This window comes from Armigeres subalbatus, unplaced genomic scaffold, assembly GCF_024139115.2.
Source record: "Armigeres subalbatus isolate Guangzhou_Male unplaced genomic scaffold, GZ_Asu_2 Contig1259, whole genome shotgun sequence".
Taxonomy (NCBI): domain Eukaryota; kingdom Metazoa; phylum Arthropoda; class Insecta; order Diptera; family Culicidae; genus Armigeres; species Armigeres subalbatus.
This window is the reverse complement of record NW_026942022.1, coordinates 44,041-64,139: the sequence shown is the minus strand read 5'-3', so window position 1 is coordinate 64,139 and position 20,099 is coordinate 44,041. Positions and strand designations below refer to the sequence as shown.

General features: G+C 39.1%; 1 protein-coding gene across 1 annotated transcript; it reads right to left on the bottom strand.

The window, feature by feature from the left end:
- Positions 1-17,832: 17,832 nt before the first annotated feature.
- LOC134202542 (uncharacterized) lies at positions 17,833-19,122 on the bottom strand. The gene is made up of 2 exons (XM_062677548.1): positions 18,797-19,122; positions 17,833-18,735 (listed from the first exon to the last, which is right to left on the bottom strand). Exon 2 carries the CDS (start codon positions 18,728-18,730, stop codon positions 17,918-17,920), a length of 813 nt encoding a protein of 270 aa, XP_062533532.1. The 5' UTR covers positions 18,731-18,735; positions 18,797-19,122; the 3' UTR covers positions 17,833-17,917.
- Positions 19,123-20,099: the final 977 nt, after the last annotated feature.

The following is a 20,099-nucleotide window of genomic DNA, read 5'->3' as shown; positions in this document are numbered from 1 at the left end:
CAAGCAGCAAGCCATGACTTTGCCTCTTCTAGTCAGACCTCCGCGGCGTGCATACGCATCCACGGAGAGTCGCTGTCATAACTTCGTTCCGGCCATTTAGGGCTACACATTTTGGCGGTCTTCACAGTCTATTTGTTGGATCCTGTTGCTGATTTCATGAGGTGAGTTGAATTCAAGTGGTTAAATTGTGACAAGTGATATATTTCAGTTTGCAAAATCACAAGACCGTCGGAAAATGAGTAGTGGTGGCGCGTCTGAAAGACCGCTAAAAAATAGCTTGTGGCTTGAAGAACATCAAAGCTCGCCTGGAAGACCGTAAGAAATTGGTTTGTGGTTTGCAAAATTACGATTCGTTTCTGGAAGATCGGTGGAAATGGTCTGTGGTTAAGAAAACTATAAGGCGTGTGTGAAAGGTGCCCGAAAAAATGTATTGTAGTTTGTGAAACTACAAGGTGCGTATAGAAGACCAACGGAAAATGGTTTACGTACTAGAAAATTTCAAACTCCTGCGAGCATTGAGTTTGATTAAAACAAATTTGGATTTCATGAAGCCACTTGGCGACGTACATGAGACTACCGGTTGAGCTATGATATAACGAAATCCGAGAGAAATGGAGAAATATTCAATGCGGTACTGTTCAAAACTGTTCGGAAAGCCAAATATATTATTAAGAAATTTATCTTGGAATGTCCTGACTTAGTAGCCATAGCGGTATTACCTGTAGGAGCAGATATCTTGGAATTTGAAAAATTAATAAGGTTGTTGGATTTTACAAAGCTATTCGGAAGTTTGTATTTAATATATTATGCGTAAGATTAGTTTGGAGTTATTGGCTAGCAGTACTAGTTGATGCAAATGGTTGATGGTGTTGTCGTATTCCAGTCGAAAACTGCTAAATGTGTATTATACGAGAAACTAAAAGTTGGATTAAACTTCCGGATTTGGATTAGATTTGGAATGGATTTGGATTGGATTTAGATTTGGATTGGATTTGGATTGGATTTGGATTGGATTTGGATTGGATTTGGATTGGAATTGGATTGGAATTGGATTGGATTTGGATTGGATTTGGATTAAATTGGATTTGGATTGGATTTGGATTGGATTGGATTGGATTTAGATTGGATTTGAATTAGATTTGGATTGAATTTGATTTGGATTGATTAGCATGGAGTTTCTTATCTTTATTAGGTTATTCTTAAATCTTATTAGTAATGAAGTTCAACACCGCATAATTTTGGATTGCATTTGGGTATGATTTGGAATGTTTTTTGGAAGAAATTGTCATTATATTTGATCAACAAAAGAAGACCATTGGCTTCGTAAATTTGTTGTTCTCTAATCATCCAACGAAAGTATGAATCACGTTTTATCTTTCGCGACCTGCAGTTCGGGAACCCACACTCTGAATCATTGTTCTGGTATTAAAACCATGATGTTGAGTCAAGTTTATTTTGCTGTGCAGTTTTCAATGGAGTTAACCGGTTGCTCAATTGCAGCCGATGTTCACCTTCGTCTCATTTAAATAACCCAGGGGAAAAACAAGAATTGCATCCTATGATAGAAGTTTTTTGACGTAGGACTTACGTCTCTCTTTACTATAGCGGGTGTCATTTCAAAATTTCTAAATCGACAGCGTTACGTTGTGTTGAAAGATTTTAATCGTTAATATCGTTCGTCTCAGTGAACGAATTTATACGATAAGCCCATAAATCGACAGATTATGAGTATGCCTTTCATGTCCATACTTGATAAGATCCTAAAACATTGTTTCAATAGGCCTAAAACTGTTTTCAATGCAAAACATTGAGTTCAAGGGAACCTATAAATATGGGTACCGCATCATTCTTGCATCATTCCTTTAGCATCTTCTGATTGGTATAGACTCCAGCGAATGAGCTGCCGCTGCCTGGGTGTGCCGAAAAGGCATAAAATAGCGCAACGCTATTCTTTTTTCTTTCATTCTGACTGGGACAAGCGGAGCAAGCAGCATCGATTCGACAGCAGATTGGCACTCGAGCCTTTTAGCCAGTTAGCATCGTACCCATCATCCGCTTTTTCTGATCGGCAGCGTCGGGGCCAACATCAGCCGAAGCATAAACCAGTACAGCAGCAGAAGAAGATGCAGAAGCAGCTCACCCTGTAGACCCGACCGGCAGCAGTCGCAGAGTCTAGCCGAGGCCGGGCGGCATTGGCATCGAGCCGAGACAGGCTGAAGAAAAGCAAGAGAAGGAATTATAATGTGCTATAAAAGATATTGTGTGTGTTTTGGTTTCGAGCAAGAAACTCACTCGGTCAACCAGTTGTCCCTGGATAAGTTAATTTTCGGCCCTTATCAGGGCCAAGAGAGTTAATGATAATTTTCTCAATTTTTTGCAATTCGTCACTGGTTCGTCGGTCGCAGCATTAAGGCAGTTCGCGTCTTGCTGGCTGCATACGGAGAACTAGCACACGTCGGCGGATATGCCTCATGAAGGCTGCTATCCTTTCGTGCTGAGCCAACTGGTGGCTCATTACAGGCAGTTCCACCGCTTCCCACCTGTGACCGGATAGATACTTCCTGGAAATTTTTTGAATATTCACGTTCGAAGTAGTTTTTTGATGAACAGGTCTTGCCAAAGAAGGGAATATAATGTATTTTGTATTTGAGATATTTTTTCTGAATGGCTCACGAAAACTATTATATTAATGTTTGGTCTGTTATCGTTGATATTTTGTACAAATTAGTTGATGTGAGAGATTAGGACATACATATTATATACATTTGAAGGCATGTTCAAGTCAAGTCCTACGTCCACTTCGCGGTTGTGTCAAAGACATTACCCACTGTTCGTTTTTTTTTCGTTTTTAATGAGAGAAGAAGGGAAATGTGGGGTTTGAGTAAAATGCCTTTAGCGTGTGTTAATAGATTCACACATCAGCGTGTCAATCGGCGAGCAGCAAGCCTTGACTTTGCCTCTTCTAGTCAGACCTCCGCGGCGTGCCCACGCATCCATGTAGAGTCGCTGTCATAACTTCGTTCCAGCTATTTAGCCATGAGCCGGAACCCGCTTCTGGTTACGCTTGGTTTTCAGTGCGTAACCCCAGGCGCAGACACAGTACCTCAGGATTGATTATGACACACTCCGAAAAGCCGCTTTCTACTATATCCTCGAAATCTCAACATTCAGCATGATTCGGCCTACGCGTTTGTTACCTTCGCGCAAGCGTAGTCAACGTGGCTATCAAAATTTAGCTGATCGTCTATCATCATCCCCAGATGTTTCAGTGAGTGCTCAGACCTGATTTCGTACCCTTCGATTGCGATGTTTATTCTCTGCACCGCTTTGCAGTTACTCACCAACGTAACCTCTGTTTTGTGGTGGACCAACTGCACACTGATACTAGCCATATAGTTTTCGACTATATCTAGGGTCGTAGGCGTCAACTTTTAAGGGGGGGGGGGGGGGGGGAAGCACTTTTTGCCCCCTCAATAATTATCTAGAAGGGCAAAGTATCATTTCGCCTATAGGAGGCAAAGTATTATTTCGTCTTGATGATCAAGTATGGGACAACAGCGACATCCTTCCATATCTCTACTGCACTTTTGTAAGGACATGGCGAATAAATGTGGATGAAGTGGATTTATTTCCAGAAATAGCCAAAGAATAAAAAAATATAAAATATCAAAATATTCCGCCAGATTTTGGTCCCCGTCCATTTTAAATGAGGCCGGGATTTTGATTTTCCGTTCCCAAATTCCCGAGGTGTGAGGCTACCTTTAAGCAGCGCTTAAAGTTTTTTTTTGTCTTTATTAAGAAGATTTTCAGACCGAGGCTGGCTCGTCTCCGGAGTGCTTAAAGTTTTTAAAAATCAATTGTTGTGATTTTTTCATTTTCCGAATTGAAAAATTTCCTACCTCCATGCCCAATAGTTTCCACGGCTTCTCACCAGTTATCGACAGGACTACGTAATCAGCAAAGCCAACAATCACGACTCCTTTGGGCAACTCCAGCGTTAATACTCCGATGTACATTGCATTCCAAAGAGTTGATCCGAATATTGAACCTTTGTGGCACTCCTGCAGTGAGGTCCTGCAAAAGCATTAAGTACGCAGGGGCACGCATACTGTGCAATGCTACGGCTATGATCGTCTAGCTAGAGCTGGCAACAACACCAGCTTCTGTAACTTGCTTCTGTCTGGGAATTATTCTTCTTCCAGGCATTTTTGAATTACCAACCTAAAATATCCGGAAATGCCAGTTATCCATACTAGTTTCCGTTTACTGATCTGCATTCAGGTTTAGATTACCACTCGCTGAACGATGAGATTTGATTAGGAGGTCTTTGTCAAAGTGCTTCGTTTTCCTCATCCTGTCGCAAGATCTAATCATATGTATTGACGTGAGATTTCTTTGCCCGACGCTGTATTGGATGGCCTGATGGTCGCTGTGAGTGTAATCCTTGCTAACTCTCCAGTTCATATGCTCCAACAGCGACGAGCTGCAGAACGTGATATCGATAATAGGTTCCCGATTGTCTTTACGGAATGTGCTAACGTTGCCTTCGTTACACAGTCTAACGTCCTGGTTTACTGGAGCCTCCAGCAAACTGTAGCCTCTTTTGTTGGTTAGCCCACTACTCAGGCCTTTAAATCCCCAATTTGTTTTGGAGCCTGGGACTAACCTACAATGAACAACGCGTCTCCACGCACTATCCATACCAGAAAGCTGATTCGCCGACGCGTGGTGCGTTGCTCCATTAGAGCAGCCAGCTTAAAAGCGTTTTGCCTCATGAGTTTTCTGGCCACAAAATATAACCACTTTTTTGAAATGTGAATATTATAAATATGATTGAAAATTTCAACAATTTTTGAGTTGGCATCAGGTAGCTACCTATCTTGTTTAACTGTTGCATAAGGCAAAAATGTCCATGAGAATCGTTTCAGCTAAGACTTGCTTAGGCCATATTGCCCCCTTTCCCTATTAAACTGCAAACTATATGAGCAAGCTGCGGCCCTGTTATGTATCGAGCATGCAGTTTCTCGTGCATAGTGCTAATTCCTTGATGCCGCTGCATTTCCTCCGTTTTGCGTTCGGAATTGCACTTAGCTGATCCCGTGGTGCAAAGGGCAAATAAATAGATTTGCAAGTGCATTTCGAGAATAAAAGCTCACATTAATCCACCTAGTGAAACTGTCTTTCTTTCTAGTTATACTGTAAATTTGCCTGTTTGGTTCGATTTACTATTGTTGTTATAAACTTTGAATAGTGCAGCCGATCGTTTCATAGTGTTAGATATGGTTGCTTCCTGTCGACCGCAACTTATTGCTTCTAAATCTGTTTAAAAACTGGCTATTTTTGTCTTGACTTTTGCTCACACAAACACGCAGACACATACAATGCTGAGTCAATTGGTATATAACTATATGGATCTTAGAGTTTAGTTAAAAAATATCGCTTTTGGAGTGAAACCACAGCCTTTTCAAAACTGTGTTGTACGAGGACGGCGAAAACATTCAAACTATAACCAAAGTCCCACCCGTAATTTATATCGGTTTCCACCTTGTTCCACAACGACGACGGACGAACGGACGGGACTGAACCATCTACCATTGCATGTGTGCCAACGATTGCAATTCAATTTGAATGTTAAACATTACTGCTGTTGACGGTCAATAGCAGGGGAAGAATATTTTGCTACATTACGACAGAGGATTTGTATGCTAAGTTTTGTTGGCTTTCGTATACAGACTCAAAGTAATTTCACCTTGGAATGCGAGAAATGTCGTGCGTAGTTTAGTTGCTGTTCTATTCCAAACATTTAATTGCACACCAGGAAGTTACTGTGGTATGAAATATAAATAAATCCCATTAGAAATGGATAGCTGCTGTTGACTTTATTTTGCTGACATGCTTTTCTTAAACTTTGTATGTATTTTACATATATCCTCATATTTTCATTTTCCTTTGACAAATTTTCATTACCTGATGTTTTCATCTTTCTCGTTCAAAAAAGTTGTTCAGCCACCTCCATGGCTATTTGTCAATATCACTACTAGGTAAATTAATTAGATTTTTTGTAGAAATGCATACTGAAACTACCCAATACTGCCATTTATAATGTTAGTCTCGCTTCTAGCTCTTCTCGGTATTTAAATAAAAAATAAAAACCTAAACGTGCCGTGCCCTTTCTTTATATTCCCTGGAATTGTAGGCCTTCCAACACACTAAATGTTAGCACGCAATAGTTAGAGTTAATGATCAGACCTATTCTGATATCCACCCCTAGAAATATTCAAAATCCTTCTCTATGACTGCGTAAATAAAAAAACGCATGCTCCTATAGATTCCGTCTCTTTTATTTGCCTGCTATGGAATGGCATCGATTCAACATGATGTTGAACCAAACACTAGAATCCACTCCTATTAGTCAGTGCAATAAAAAAAATCACTGCCAAGCCATTCATCACTAACAGTTCAAACTTTTCACCACATAAATTTTCATAAAATGGAAATGTTTTTCGCTCAACTATTCCACTTCCTTCCTGCAGGGCACACGTGGATCCAGTCCGTTCCTATTTGGCTGACCATAAACGTGAAACTATTCATTCATGTGAGAATATGCGAGCATGGAAGAAGGAACTATAAATCAGTTTGCGGAGAGCCATAAAATTGGTCCACCGCATTATCCGCCACTACTGACTGACTGACCGGCTACCACCCGGAAACCGATTTCATTATATTATGCAATCGAAATTGAATCATTTCCTGCTGCAGCAAGGAATAGAATCGAGCGGTTTGTTTATTTTCAATTCAAATTAGTGCCAGAAGTTTTGACAAATTGGAGTAGGTGCTTTCGATCTCCAGTGGAGTGGGAGGGAGTGCGATTTGAATTACAAATAGTTCACTTGATTACTTCAATGTTCACTTTTGTTTTGTGTAAGAACAGTAAAGGCTCTATGACTAGTGTTATTAGGCATGGTTTGGTAATAGTGTATTAGCAATACAGTACCAGTTTCGAAACAGTTCTTGATTCGTTGTTCTTAAAAGAACCAGAAGGAATTAAATATCATGAGGTCCCGCGATTTTGACCCTTCACAGAGCGATAACAATTGTTAAATAGTTGCTCCTGCTGCATATATGTAGTTTAGCTTCAATGGAAATCCAGGAACATTCACCGGCTAAAGCAAATAAAAAAACTACAAAAGCTTATGAAAATAATCAAAAGAAGTGCCAACAGGAAGGATGCCAGTAAGGTTGGCAGCGAAACGATTGGTGGTAGAGCTCCACAATTTTGTGGAACAACGTCCATAAAGAGGCATAGCTCCATTTTCTAAGAAGCAGAAAGGGAAAGAGAAATTGGCTGGGGTGGAGAGGTTTTCATGATTCCCAAAAGGGCTGGAACCTCGTCAGGAGACGGGAGGCCAGGCGGAATGAAGAGGCAGACACGTGAGGACACTGTCGCCGTCGATGGGACAGATGCTACTCTTCAGGGAGAAGGATGGGGTACCGTTCTAGCTTAGAAGACGAAGAAGATACCGGAGAGATGCTTGCCGAGTTAAAGAAAGGTCTTGGGTTTATATCTCGATTATGCCGGAGCACAATTTTTGGTCAAATTCGCATCGCACACACAATTTTTGGTCAAATTCGCATCGCATCGCATAGACCTTCCGTCTTCCGTTTATGCTTTTATTGAATCCTCCACTCGCTTAAAACCAGGGGTCTGCGAAGCGGCCATGTTTCTGATGCCAGCATCAAAATCATTGAATAATTTAATACGAAGGCGTAATCATAATCGTTGAAACCTGCCATTGAAAATGTATTTTGAATATCGTGATATTTTGGCGAAGTAGAGCGCTTGGTGCCGATTGAAATATGAAAATTTGTTAAAGGCATCAATATTCTTGTTGAAATAGCACCTCGCATTCATACTTTCGCACACGTTCTTGAAAAATGATGAAAAATAATTACGTCTATTTGGAAAAAATCTCTTCGGAATAGTGGTTTGTTTACAAAATAGAATTGTCAGTGGGAAACCCAATTTCAATAGAACAATGGGAAACTCAAAGATGTTGGCTATTGTCAAACGTAGTGGGTAGGATTGGGGTTGCCAGATACCTGCTTAAAACGGTCAGACGGCCGGGAGCAGAAGTGCCGGGCTCGATGGACTCTTCATTATCCAGAAGTGCCAGAATCATGTTGATCGTATCCGGCTAGCACCGTTTTGCGTTCGGAATTGCACTTAGCTGATCCCGTGGTGCAAAGGGCAAATAGATTTGCAAGTGCATTTGTGCAGCACGAAGTAGGCCACGATTATTAGTCCCGCATGGAGTCAGTATAAACAAACCATTGATCGAAGTTGTTTCAGTGTTGTCGTCATAGCTGTTGTTGCGACAGGTGATGAGGTTTCGGACCATTACCTGTCATTACCATTTAGCAAAACTCTTCTTTTGAGAGTTGAGTTAGCTTTTAGCTGTAAATTCATTTAGGGACACGGCAGGTATTTCCGTCCATCGTCATAGGGGCTAAAACCAACGAAAGCAACGTACATTTGCTAGAACTCCACTATAGCAGAACGTTTCTCCTGAGTTTTACAAAAATGTGTCTCTTTTATTGGTTTTCGGAACTATGACGAACAGACGAAAATACCTGCCGTGTCCCTATTTAATTATTTTCAGGTTACATTTAGCATAGGCTCAGGCTTTCGCACTTACACTCAACCAGCGACTGTTAGATATTCTAACAATTTTGTATAAGAACCTACCAAAACCTACTAGAACTGCATATTATTAGATTCTTATTCAAAAAATGTATGCTCACAAACAAATATTGTAAGAAACGCTTGCGAAATTGTAAGGTCTCATACAATATTTGTAGAAGAATCTAGCATTTTCGTATATGCCCAGTTCTTATACACTAGACGTTTGATAACTGCAATGCTTTTTAACTGTAATTCGATAGTTGCAACAGTTTTGGAGTTATCGGACCACTAAACTTCAAACTGATGTTAAACTCAATGACAGCTGCATTACGCTGCACGTTTAGTTGCTCTTTTATAGTATCTGACGTCGATTGACAATCGTTTGACGTCTAGAATGCGTTGCAGTTATCGAACGGCATTCGTTAACTGAAAAGTGAACATGTTGTAGTCATCGAACGGCTACTCTGCCGCTAACCGCAAGTCGAACACATCTGTATATGGGCCTCCATATACAGATGTGCTCGACTTGCGGTTAGCGGCAGTACTGTAGTCTGAATTTTTGCGTAAAAAATATCTAGGATTTTTCCAAAAAATTCTTCCGTCTTAAGTATGAAAATTTTCCAAAGTATTCTAAAAAATCTTATGTGAAACTTTTCGATATTTCCACATATAATTCTTAAGATCCTACGAGAAAATCTTTTGAAATTCCATAGAAACTTTTTTGGAAATTACACAAGAAATCCGTTAGAATTCTCATGGGAAATTGTTTCGAATCTCGCCAACGGCACACCTCTAGCGAGAATTGAGTTCAATGCAAATTCCATGAGTTCGCTTCGGGAACTGGTTTCAACAGCCATAGACAGAGAATTAAATTTGATTTTGTTTTAAATTGATTTTTATTCTATTGATTTTTGTTGTGATGCTTTCATACTAATGAATACTCAATTACTTAACACGGTATTGATCTTAATTTCAAAATGCACAACAAATATGATATTTTGAAAAAAAAAATCAAAAGTAAAAACAAGAAGAAGACACACGACGGAGTTAACTTTGACATAGATCCTACAATGCATAGGAATGCATAGGAAGCATAGGAAGATAATATTAAAATGCTTATTATAAATTCTAGACAAACGGTAATAAAAATCTGATTGATGTACGATACGGAAAAAGTTCTGAAGTACATATGTGGAAGCTTATCTAATTTTTTTTCTGTACATTTGCCAAAAATATATCTATCGTACAGTTTGGAACTTTTTCCGTATCATACGGTTTGGGAAGAATTCTTAGTTCCGACGGGAAATAAACAACCCTGATAGCGAGTCCCTGAAATTTTATGATGCATGTTAATTGTAAGCAAATTAAAGAATAAATTGTAACTCACATTTGGTGTTCATTCAAAGAAGGCTTTCGAGCCTCTTGAAAGGAGGCTACTGAGCCTCTTGAAAGCAAGCTTTCAAGCATCTTGAAAGGAGATTTTCGAGCCTCTTGAAATGAGGCTTCCGAACCTCTTAAAAGATGGCTTCCGAACCTCTTCAAAGGTGGTTTCCGAACCTCTTCAAAGGTGGTTTCCGAGCCTCTTGAAAGGAAGCTTCCGTGCATCTTGCAAGTAAGCTTCCGAGTCACTTGAAAGAAGGCTTCCAGCTTCTTGAAATGAGGGTTCCGAGCCTCTTTGAATGTGACTTCCGATCCTTTTCAAAGAAGGCTTCCGAGCATCTTGAAAGGAAGCTTCCGAGCCTCCTGAAAGCAAGCTTTCGCATATCTTGAAAGGAGCCTTCCCAGCCGCTTGAAAGGAGGCTTTCGAGCCTTTTGAAATTAGGCTTCCGAGCCTTTTGAAAGGAAGATTCCGATTATCTTGAATGGAGGCTTCCGAGCAGTTCGAAATTAGGCTGCCGAACCTCTTGAAATTAGGCTTCCGATACTCTTGAAAGAAGGCTTCCGAGCGTCTTGAAAGGAGGTTTCCGAGCCTCTTGAAAGCCAGCTTTCGAGTCACTTGAAAGGAGGCTTCCGAACTTCTTGAAATGAGGCTTCTGAGCATCTTTAAATGAAACTTCCTTTTCAAAGAAGTCTTCCGAGACTTTTGAAAGGAGGTTTCTGAGCCTAATGAAAGGAAGCTTCCACGCCTCTTGAAAGCAAGCTTCCGAGTCTTTTGAAATGAGGTTTCCGAGCATCTTGAAAGGAAGCTTCCGAGTCTCTTGAAATAAGGCTTCCTCTTTAAAGGAGTTTTCCGAGCCTCTTGAATGTCAGCTTCCGAGTCACTTGAAAGGAGGCTTCTAAACTTCTTGAAATGAGGCTTCTGAGCATCTTTAAATGAAACTTCCTTTTCAAAGAAGTCTTTTGAGACTTTTGAAAGGAGGCTTCCGAGCCTCTTGAACGGAAGCTTCCGAGCCTCTTGAAAGATGGCTTCCGAACCTCTTGAGAGGAGGTTTCCGAGCCTCTTGAAAGCAATCTTCCAAGTATCTCGAATGAAGGCTTCCGAGCCTTTTGAAATTATGCTTCCGAGCTTCTTGAAATGAGGCTTCCGAGACTCTTGATAGAAGGCTACCGAGCCTTTTGAAATTAGGTTTCCGAGCCTCTTGAAAGCAATCTTCCGAGCCACTTGAAAGGAAGCTTCTGAACTTCTTGAAATGAGGCTTCCGAGCCTCTTTAAATGAAACTTCTTATCCTTTTGTAATAAGGCTTCCGAGCCTCATGAAAAGAGGTTTCCGAGCCTCTTGAAAGGAAGCTTCCGAGACTCTTGCAAGCAAGCTTCCGAGTCTCTTGAAAAGAGGCTTCCGAACTTCTTGAAAGGAGTCTTCCGATCGACTTGAAAGGAGGCTTCCGAGCATGAAGAATTTCGATCATTTTGAAAGGAAGTTTCCGAACCTCTTTAAGCAAGCTTCCGAGTACATTGAAAGGAGGCTTCCGAGCCTTTTGAAATTTGGCCTCCGAGCCTCTTGAAATAAGGCTTTCGATACTCTTGAAAGAAGGCTTCCGAGCCTCTTGAAAGCAAGCTTCTGAGCCACTTGAAAGGAGGCTTCCGAAGCTCTTGAGAGAAGTAACAATTTCCATGCTTCTTGGATTTATGTAACTCTTATTGCGTATTTATGACAGCAATCACCAAGCTAATTGCTCAGTTTTATTGGCGTTCTTATTGCTATCAATAAAGATTTCATAAATCTGTTGAAAAAAGCTTCAAACGTCAAATGCCAATTGACCATATGAATACATCTATGGTTGTGTTGAAGAGCGTAATAAATCCAATTTTCAACGCTCGAATAAAGCTTCAATTTTTGGTCATAATGTGGTCAGATGAATTACCCCCATAAGAATATTTGCATTGCGAAGAGTTTATGACGGTGTTTAATAAAAGCAAAAATTTTCTGATCAAATTCCATGATGACCATATTGAACATGGATAAGCATTTCGCAGTCAATGAAATATATCACTGAAATTCATCATTTAACGACATTTTCAACTTGTATCATACTTTTTCATATGAATAATTCTATTTAGTAATAATGTGGGCAAAAGTACTAATCGATTTAGTGGGCATCCTAGACGTTGTGGTAATAAATATTTTCGTTTTATTTCTCTGAGACACGTTATATTCCCGGCGCGTGGTGTTCAACCTTATTTTTTCACCAGCTTTGCCCATAAAATCGAACGCGCACTCCTTTTCAATTGTACTGAATCGATTATTTTGTTTTCATCATCATAATTTTCATCAGCAATCCATTTTGTGATTATTTTCTGCAAAGTTTTGTTTCTCTTTTTTCAAAGCAACATTTTGACAGCTGCCGCAGCCAAATTCCCTTTTTTGCGGGTGGTTTAAAAAGGGTTTCTAAATGCTCTTATAATCGGTTTATAGTGGTTATCTGGAGAGGGCCACTTGGCAATATCTTACTTTTATAGAGGTCATCATAAGGTTGCCGTGTATGATTCGGTTTTATTGTTAGATCTTATAAATTGTTCTTGAAAACCATTCTTAGAGCGAAATAAAACTTGGAATGTTACTTGGGTTACGAGCCTCTTAAAAGGAGGTTTCCGAGCATCTTGAAAGCCAGCTTCCGAGTCACTTGAAAGGAGGCTTCCGAACTTCTTGAAATAGGGCTTCCGAGCCTTTTTGAATCAGACTGCCGATCCTCTTCAAAGAAGGCTTCTGAGCCTCTTGAAATATGGCTTCCGAACCTCTTGAAAGGAGCTTTTCGAGTCTATTGAAAGCAATCTTCGGAGTATCTTGAAAGGAGGCTTCCGAGACTTTTGCAATTATGCTTCCGAGCCTCTTGAAATGAGGCTTCCGAGACTCTTGAAAAAAGGCTTCTGATCCTCTTGGAATCAGGTTTCCGAGCTTCTTGAAAGCAAGCTTCTGAGCAACTTGAAAGGAGGCTTCCGAACTTCTTGAAATGAGGCTTCCAAGCCACTTTAAATGAAACTATCGATCCTTTTCAAATAAGGTTCCCGAGCCTCGTGAAAAGCAGGCTTCCGAACCTCTTGAAAGCAAGCTTCTGAGCCTCATGAGCCTCTTGAAATGAGTCTTTTGATGCTTGCGGCTTGAAATGCGGCTTTCGACCCTCTTGAAAAAAGGCTTTCGAACATCTTAAAAAAGGCTTCTGAGCCTCTTGAAATGAGGGTCTCGAGCCATTTTAAAAAAAGACTTGAACAATAAGTTTGTTTTTTAATTGTAATACATCCGCCATTACGCATTTTTATCCGTGGTACTCCCTGGGTTATGCGAAGGTACCCCCAGGGGTATATGTACCCCAGGTAGAGAACCGCTGGTTTAGAGAATATGCTACAGTCAGAGAAAAACTTCTTTGCTTACAGACCGCATTTCTCAAAATGTTTCTCTTTACATGTATGTTTTCCCCAATGACAATCTTCCCTAGCTGTCACCGCATGATTGACGATTATTGCAAAGGGCGTACACGGAGCTCACTTCATCGAGTTCAAAACCACCAACACATACATCAATCAGATTTTAATTTCCTTTTTATCTACAATTTGTTATTTTATTCCATTAATTTTAAAATGATATTTGCTGTGCTGTAAGATCTGTCAAAGTGTGTCAAAGTAATCGAGTGTCTTTTTCTTATTTTTACTAGGTTTCGTCTATAGTTGAGGATCGCTTTTAGGAACATGATCCGACCACGTGGCCGCCAATACCGTACGGCAAGAAGGAGAATCAAACGAATAGGTTTACCAGGTGTTCTAATGCAACCTGGCAGAATCGTCGAAGTGGCTGAAAGCGAAGAAAGCTTCCGGTCCCGATGGAATGCCGGACATGGCGCTAAATGTTGTGATCTTGGCATATCCGGATATGTTAAGGACGGTGCTGCAATCCCCAATTCCTAAATTCCTTAATTTCTTAATTCCTTAACCCCTAATTCCTTAATTCCTTAATTACTTAATTTATTATTTCTTTAATTTCTTAATTCCTTTATTTAATTATTCCTTAATTCCTTAGTTCTTGAATTTCTTAATTCCTTAATTCCTCATTGCCTAAATTCCTTAACTTCTTAATTCCTTAATTCCTTAATTCCTCATTTCCCTAATTCCTTAACAATCCCAAATTCCGTAATTCGTTAATTTCTTAATTTCTAAATTCCTCAATTCCTTAATTCCTTAATTTCTTAATTCATTAATTTCTTGATTCCTTAATTCCTCAATTCCTCAATCCCTCAATCCCTAATTTCTTAATTCCTTAATTCCTTAATTCCTTAATTCCTTAATTCCTTAATTCCTTAATTCCTTAATTCCCTAATTCCTTAATTCCTCAATTCCTTAATTCCCTATTTCCTTTATTCCTCAATCTAATTCCTCAATTCCTAATTCCTTAATTCCTCAATCTCAATTCCTCAATTCCTCAATTCCTCAATTCCTTATTTCCTCAATTCCTTAATTCCTAAATTCCTTAATTCCTTAATTCCTTAATTCCTTAATTCCTTAATTCCTTAATTCCTTAATTCCTTAATTCCTTAATTCCTTAATTCCTTAATTCCTTAATTCCTTAATTTCTTGATTCCTTAATTCCTTAATTCCTCAATTCCTCAATCCCTCAATCCCTAATTTCTTAATTTCTTAATTCTTTAATTCCCTAATTCCTTAATTCCTTAATTCCTTAGTTCCTTAATTCCTTAATTCCTTAATTCCTTAATTCCTTAATTCCTTAATTCCTTAATTCCTTAATTCCTTAATTCCTTAATTCCTTAATTCCTTAATTCCTTCATTCCTTAATTCCTTAATTCCTTAATTCCTTAATTCCTTAATTCCTTAATTCCTTAATTCCTTAATTCCTTAATTCCTTAATTCCTTAATTCCTTAATTCCTTAATTCCTTAATTCCTTAATTCCTTAATTCCTTAATTCCTTAATTCCTTAATTCCTTAATTCCTTAATTCCTTAATTCCTTAATTCCTTAATTCCTTAATTCCTTAATTCCTTATCCCATGATAATACTGATACGTTTTAGAAGCAAGAGAACATGTTTTGAAACCAAAGCAGATCCGAGCATTTAAAAAATACTGTGGTGGTGCATTGATTTCCTCAACGTTCATCCAAGCAGGATACCCAAGTAACCACCAAGCATTAGAGTTAGCCCCTGGACAGCCGTTTAATCGCATATCACAAGCTATTTGTTTCTCAACAGCATTTTGAATGCAAACTGATCAGTAACTAGCACCATCCGTGCAATTCAAGGGTTTGCAGATTTAATGTAGCATCCTCAGTGCTTATCAGTACTACAATAGCATTAACGCTGCCGGCTTATTTTTCTCGCTGTCGTTTTTGAATGTAACAAAAAAGTAGAAGTATTCATATAAAAATCAGTTCAGAAATGAATAATTTTGAGAAGTGGTCCAGAATAGTCAAAAGTGGTTCATACAGCAGAAGTGTAAAAAAATATAGTGATATTACATTATCCGTATCAGACGTAGGCAAAGAAGGAAGCACAGATGAAGGAACGATCCATCCTATTCTAAATGACCCAGATATTTGCGAAACGAATGTCCAACACAACGCATTCCTTGAGTCGCATTCCTTCGATAACGATAACGAAGCCAATTTAGTAGAAATAGTTGAAGATGATGCAAAATCTTCAACGCTTGAAGATTATTACAGTACAGACGATGATTCCTTTAATATCGATGTTGGTCATGGCAGTTTTGAATCAGATTTAACGTCGTTTATCCAAAGTTGGAGTTTGGATCACAAAATACCGCATGTCGCATTGAAACCTCTATTAGTTCGATTATCTCAATACCTCTCAATACGACCGGACTCTGCCTGAAGACCCTCGACGACTGTTGAACACTCCAAGGAAGGCGGCTAATATTGTCGACATCGAAGGAGGCCATTATTGGCATCATGGACTTGGTAAGTTTCTAAACTATCCGATGGCATGTCAATACTATTATTAGGCTCACTTCACAGAAAACTGCCTTCGTTGCACATTCAGCGACCTTGATAATACCAAAAGCATATCGCTTAATATCAACATCGACGGGTTGCCTTTGTTTAAAAACGGTACAGATCAGGTTTGGCCTATACTGTTCAACGTGCAGGAGAACGTAAGCCTGAAACCTATGATCATAGGAATTTTTCATGGAAAATCAAAACCGAAACGAGTAGAAGAATTTTTAGAAACCTTTGTTGAAGAAGCTATTCCAATACTCAAATCTGGCGTAGTAATCAATGGATATTTGTTAAAAGTCAGCATCCGATCATTCATATGCGATTCACCGGCCAGAGCATATATTAAAGGTAATAAATATCACAAATAATTTAATAGATTTTTAGTTTCAAATAATTCCATTTTTTTAGGATCAGTGAGCTTCAACGCTTTCCACGGTTGTTTGAAGTGCACAGTTGTTGGACAACACCAGAACGAATTACATATCAATATTTTTCCTACTACCATTGCCCCGAAAAGAACCGATATCGGGTTCCGAAACAAAATTTACAATGGCCATCATCAAACATACAAAATTCGTGATAATGGTAAATCTAAGCTAGTTTATGTAGAAACTCCTCTTTTGCGACTACCGATAGATATGGTAGAATATATTATTGTAAGTGACTCACTGCATCTGTTACATCTCGGTATCACCTAAAAGTTGTTATCTATTTACAAAGATGGTCATAAGTGCTATGAAAAGTGGTCATCACACACAGTGAGTGCTATTGATAAAATTCTAAATGCGGTCAAGCTTCCAATCGAAATACAGCGGCAAGTTCGTGGATTACACTATTTAAGCCATTGGAAGGCTTCAGAATGTGCCTCATTTCTGAACTACATAGGAATAGCCATTTTGCCAGAATTTGTAGATAAATCACAGTTCAACAATTTTGCTAATTTGTTCTGTGCGGTGACAATTTGTTCGAATGATTTGTATAAACAATATTTGCCTGTTGCTCAGATCCTTTTTGAAAAATTTGTTCAAAATTATGCAGAATATTTCAAGTCGGTTACAAGTAACCAACATAACCTTTTACACGTTGTTGATGAAGTGCGTAGATTCGGCGCGTTGAATTCTATTTCATCATACCCGTTTGAGAACTACCTCTATCAAATCAAGAATCTGGTTCGATCAGGTCGATTGCCTTTAAACCAAATTATCAATAGAATCGCGGAAAATAACGTGCACAACCCTGAGAAGAACAATCAAAAATGTTACCCTACCTTTAAGTATCCATGCAAGCAAAGTGAATCTATTTTTTTATGCATTGAGATAAGAGATGGCTTCACACTGTCCAATGATTTTGCCAATAAGTGGTTTTTAAATCATCATAAAACTGTAGTCGCGATGATTCATGCATCCGTCGATGGAATACACGGTAGAGAACTAAAACAGATCAAAGCCCATTTTCAATCACCACTAGATTCAATAAATTTGTATGTATACCACACGAAAGATGATAATAGCTTTCAGTCAATGAGGTTATTTTTGATATCGGAAGTATTCTGTAAACTTGTAGCTGTTGCTGTACAAGGAAAAACTGTATTTGTTCCACTTCACCATACGCTGCCGCCCGCAAAAGCATAAAACATAAGTGATCCATGTATAAATCTGCTACGAGTTGCTTCTTCTCTAGTAAAAAAGTAAAACAACGTCAGACTTTAAAAATATTCATATCCTTTCAATTTATTGAATGATAATTTAGTTCGACAAATTCACATAGTATAAGTGCACACTGCAACGTATTATAGAAAATATAAAACAATATTAAAAAAATATATAGTGAATAATCGGCTTAACAATCATCAGCGGCAATCTCCAAAACCATTTCCGTCGCCTCACCTTGGTCGAGATCATCAAGGTATTCAACGTCCTGACAATTCGCATCAAGAAGTTGTCTGCGTTTACGAGCTACTGGCTTCCGGGTTCCACCCAACTCTTCCAGTCTTTGCTTCGCATTACGCAAGCAACGATGCAAGAAATCCTTACACTCATCGAAAGAGAACTCAGGGTCCGAATGCAGAACGGTTTGATAAAAGAGATTGATTACTTTCTCGTACCTTGAAAATGGTATTTTCTTCGGTATTTGGTTGTCCTCAATGTGCTTGCGACCTGTTCCTGTCCACGAACACTGAACGAGGAATTGACGGTCGAAAAAATAATCGATTATCTGCAAACACACTGTACCACCTCTTGTGGTGTATCGTTGCCTTCCATGCAGCTGACCAATCGATGCAACACTCGCTTTGACGAAATCCTCACTTTTACAATTCGCTTCAAGAGATTCCAAGTCGTTGAGATTTTTCACTGGTTGTAGATTTATTTTCCGAAGCGCTACTGCTTCACATTTATGTTCATGCTCAGCGGAACCCGTGGAGCCTATTACGTCCAGCTTTGCATTTGCATGCGCTAGAAGTGCTAGCATTTTGTTGAGCTTCACGTCGATGTTATTTGTTTCGGCCGTAGGAGCAACTTGATCCGTTTGAGTGCTTGAATCTTTCAATTCCTTCGAAAAAGAAACGGCTGCGATTTCATCCAAGTTCTCCTGCTTTAGTGCTTCAAACAAGGCAGCTGCGGAGCGCTTTTTGGAGAGGTTTTTACGGGACATGATATCTGGAAGACAATTTAAAAATCAAAACATCACATTTGTTCATTGTCGATTTTTGATATATACCACTTTGTGCTGATAGAATCTCCCCTTAGTTTTTCTGAACACTTTCGGAATGGATCTTAGAATATAGCTTAAGATGACTAAAGACCGTACTTATTTTCACTGCTCCTGTGGATCGATGGATAGAGGCGCTTGACTACACTCCGCGGCACAAGACTTGGAGACGGAAAGTTCGAGACTCACAATTTGCACAAAATCAGTAACGTAAACTAGAAAAAACGGCAGACTGAATGAAACAGCTATAGATTGAAATTGACTGAATGAAAAAGCTAGATTGAAATGCGTGTATAAGAAGACATCCGAAAGCACACGATGTAGTATTTTGTACATTAACAGGATGACACATTTTTTGTTTGCAGGCGGTACTCGCGTTACCAAAATTTTGACAACCGTTTGACATTGACGGCGTTGCAAAAGTGGGGGTCTAGCACTAGAGCTGCCCGTTATTTCGCCAAAAGTGGCATTGGGACAGCTCTCATGGCTAATATAATACAAAGTTGCATTAAACAGTCTGTTCTTTAAACATATATATATTGCCAACACAATGCTTTCTTAAATGCTTGGTGGTTACTTGGGTAATGTCTTGCATTCTGACGCAATCGGCGCTAGTTTTGGTTTGAACCTAATATGGGAACTGTTCCTGGATTTCATCTCGTGACTCTGATGTTCCTCTCACCAAAAACAAGCCAATGAAAAGGAACTTGATTTGTTTCTTATTTTTGTGATTTTTTCAGCAATGAGCACGCACGTTTACAAAAAGAAGCGACTAAATTGATGCCGTATTTCTTCGTTTCGCGATGAGATGAAAATATGTTCAGTGAGATGGAGATCGTAACTTTTCCCCCATTTTGTGACTGGCATTTTCACTTTCAGCATGATCACTGAACCCATGTAGGGGAAATAAGTATAAAATGCGCCGGTTAGGTAAACTGCGCCACCCCCTTTTCCTGGTTTATATCCCAAATTTTGCCTCAAAATCGTAAGCAGCTGAAGCCAAAAAACATTTCTAAGCCGTTAAACCAAAAAACTCAGTCAAAAATTCTGTATTAAAAATAAAAATAAAACATTATTTTGGCTCATTCCAACGTAATTTCGGCGTTTCTGTCCACAATGCTTTTCTTTAGATACAAAAAATATTTTCACCTCATTACCATCAGTCAGAGACATTGATTAACTGAAAGGGTAGAGATGACACTAATCTTGTGCAGAAAGTTTAAAAATTTTGGTGATAAATATTGGAATATTTTGATTATCATTTTTGTGTGTCGAATTTGCCCAGCATTTTGGATTGAAATTCTCAATTTTG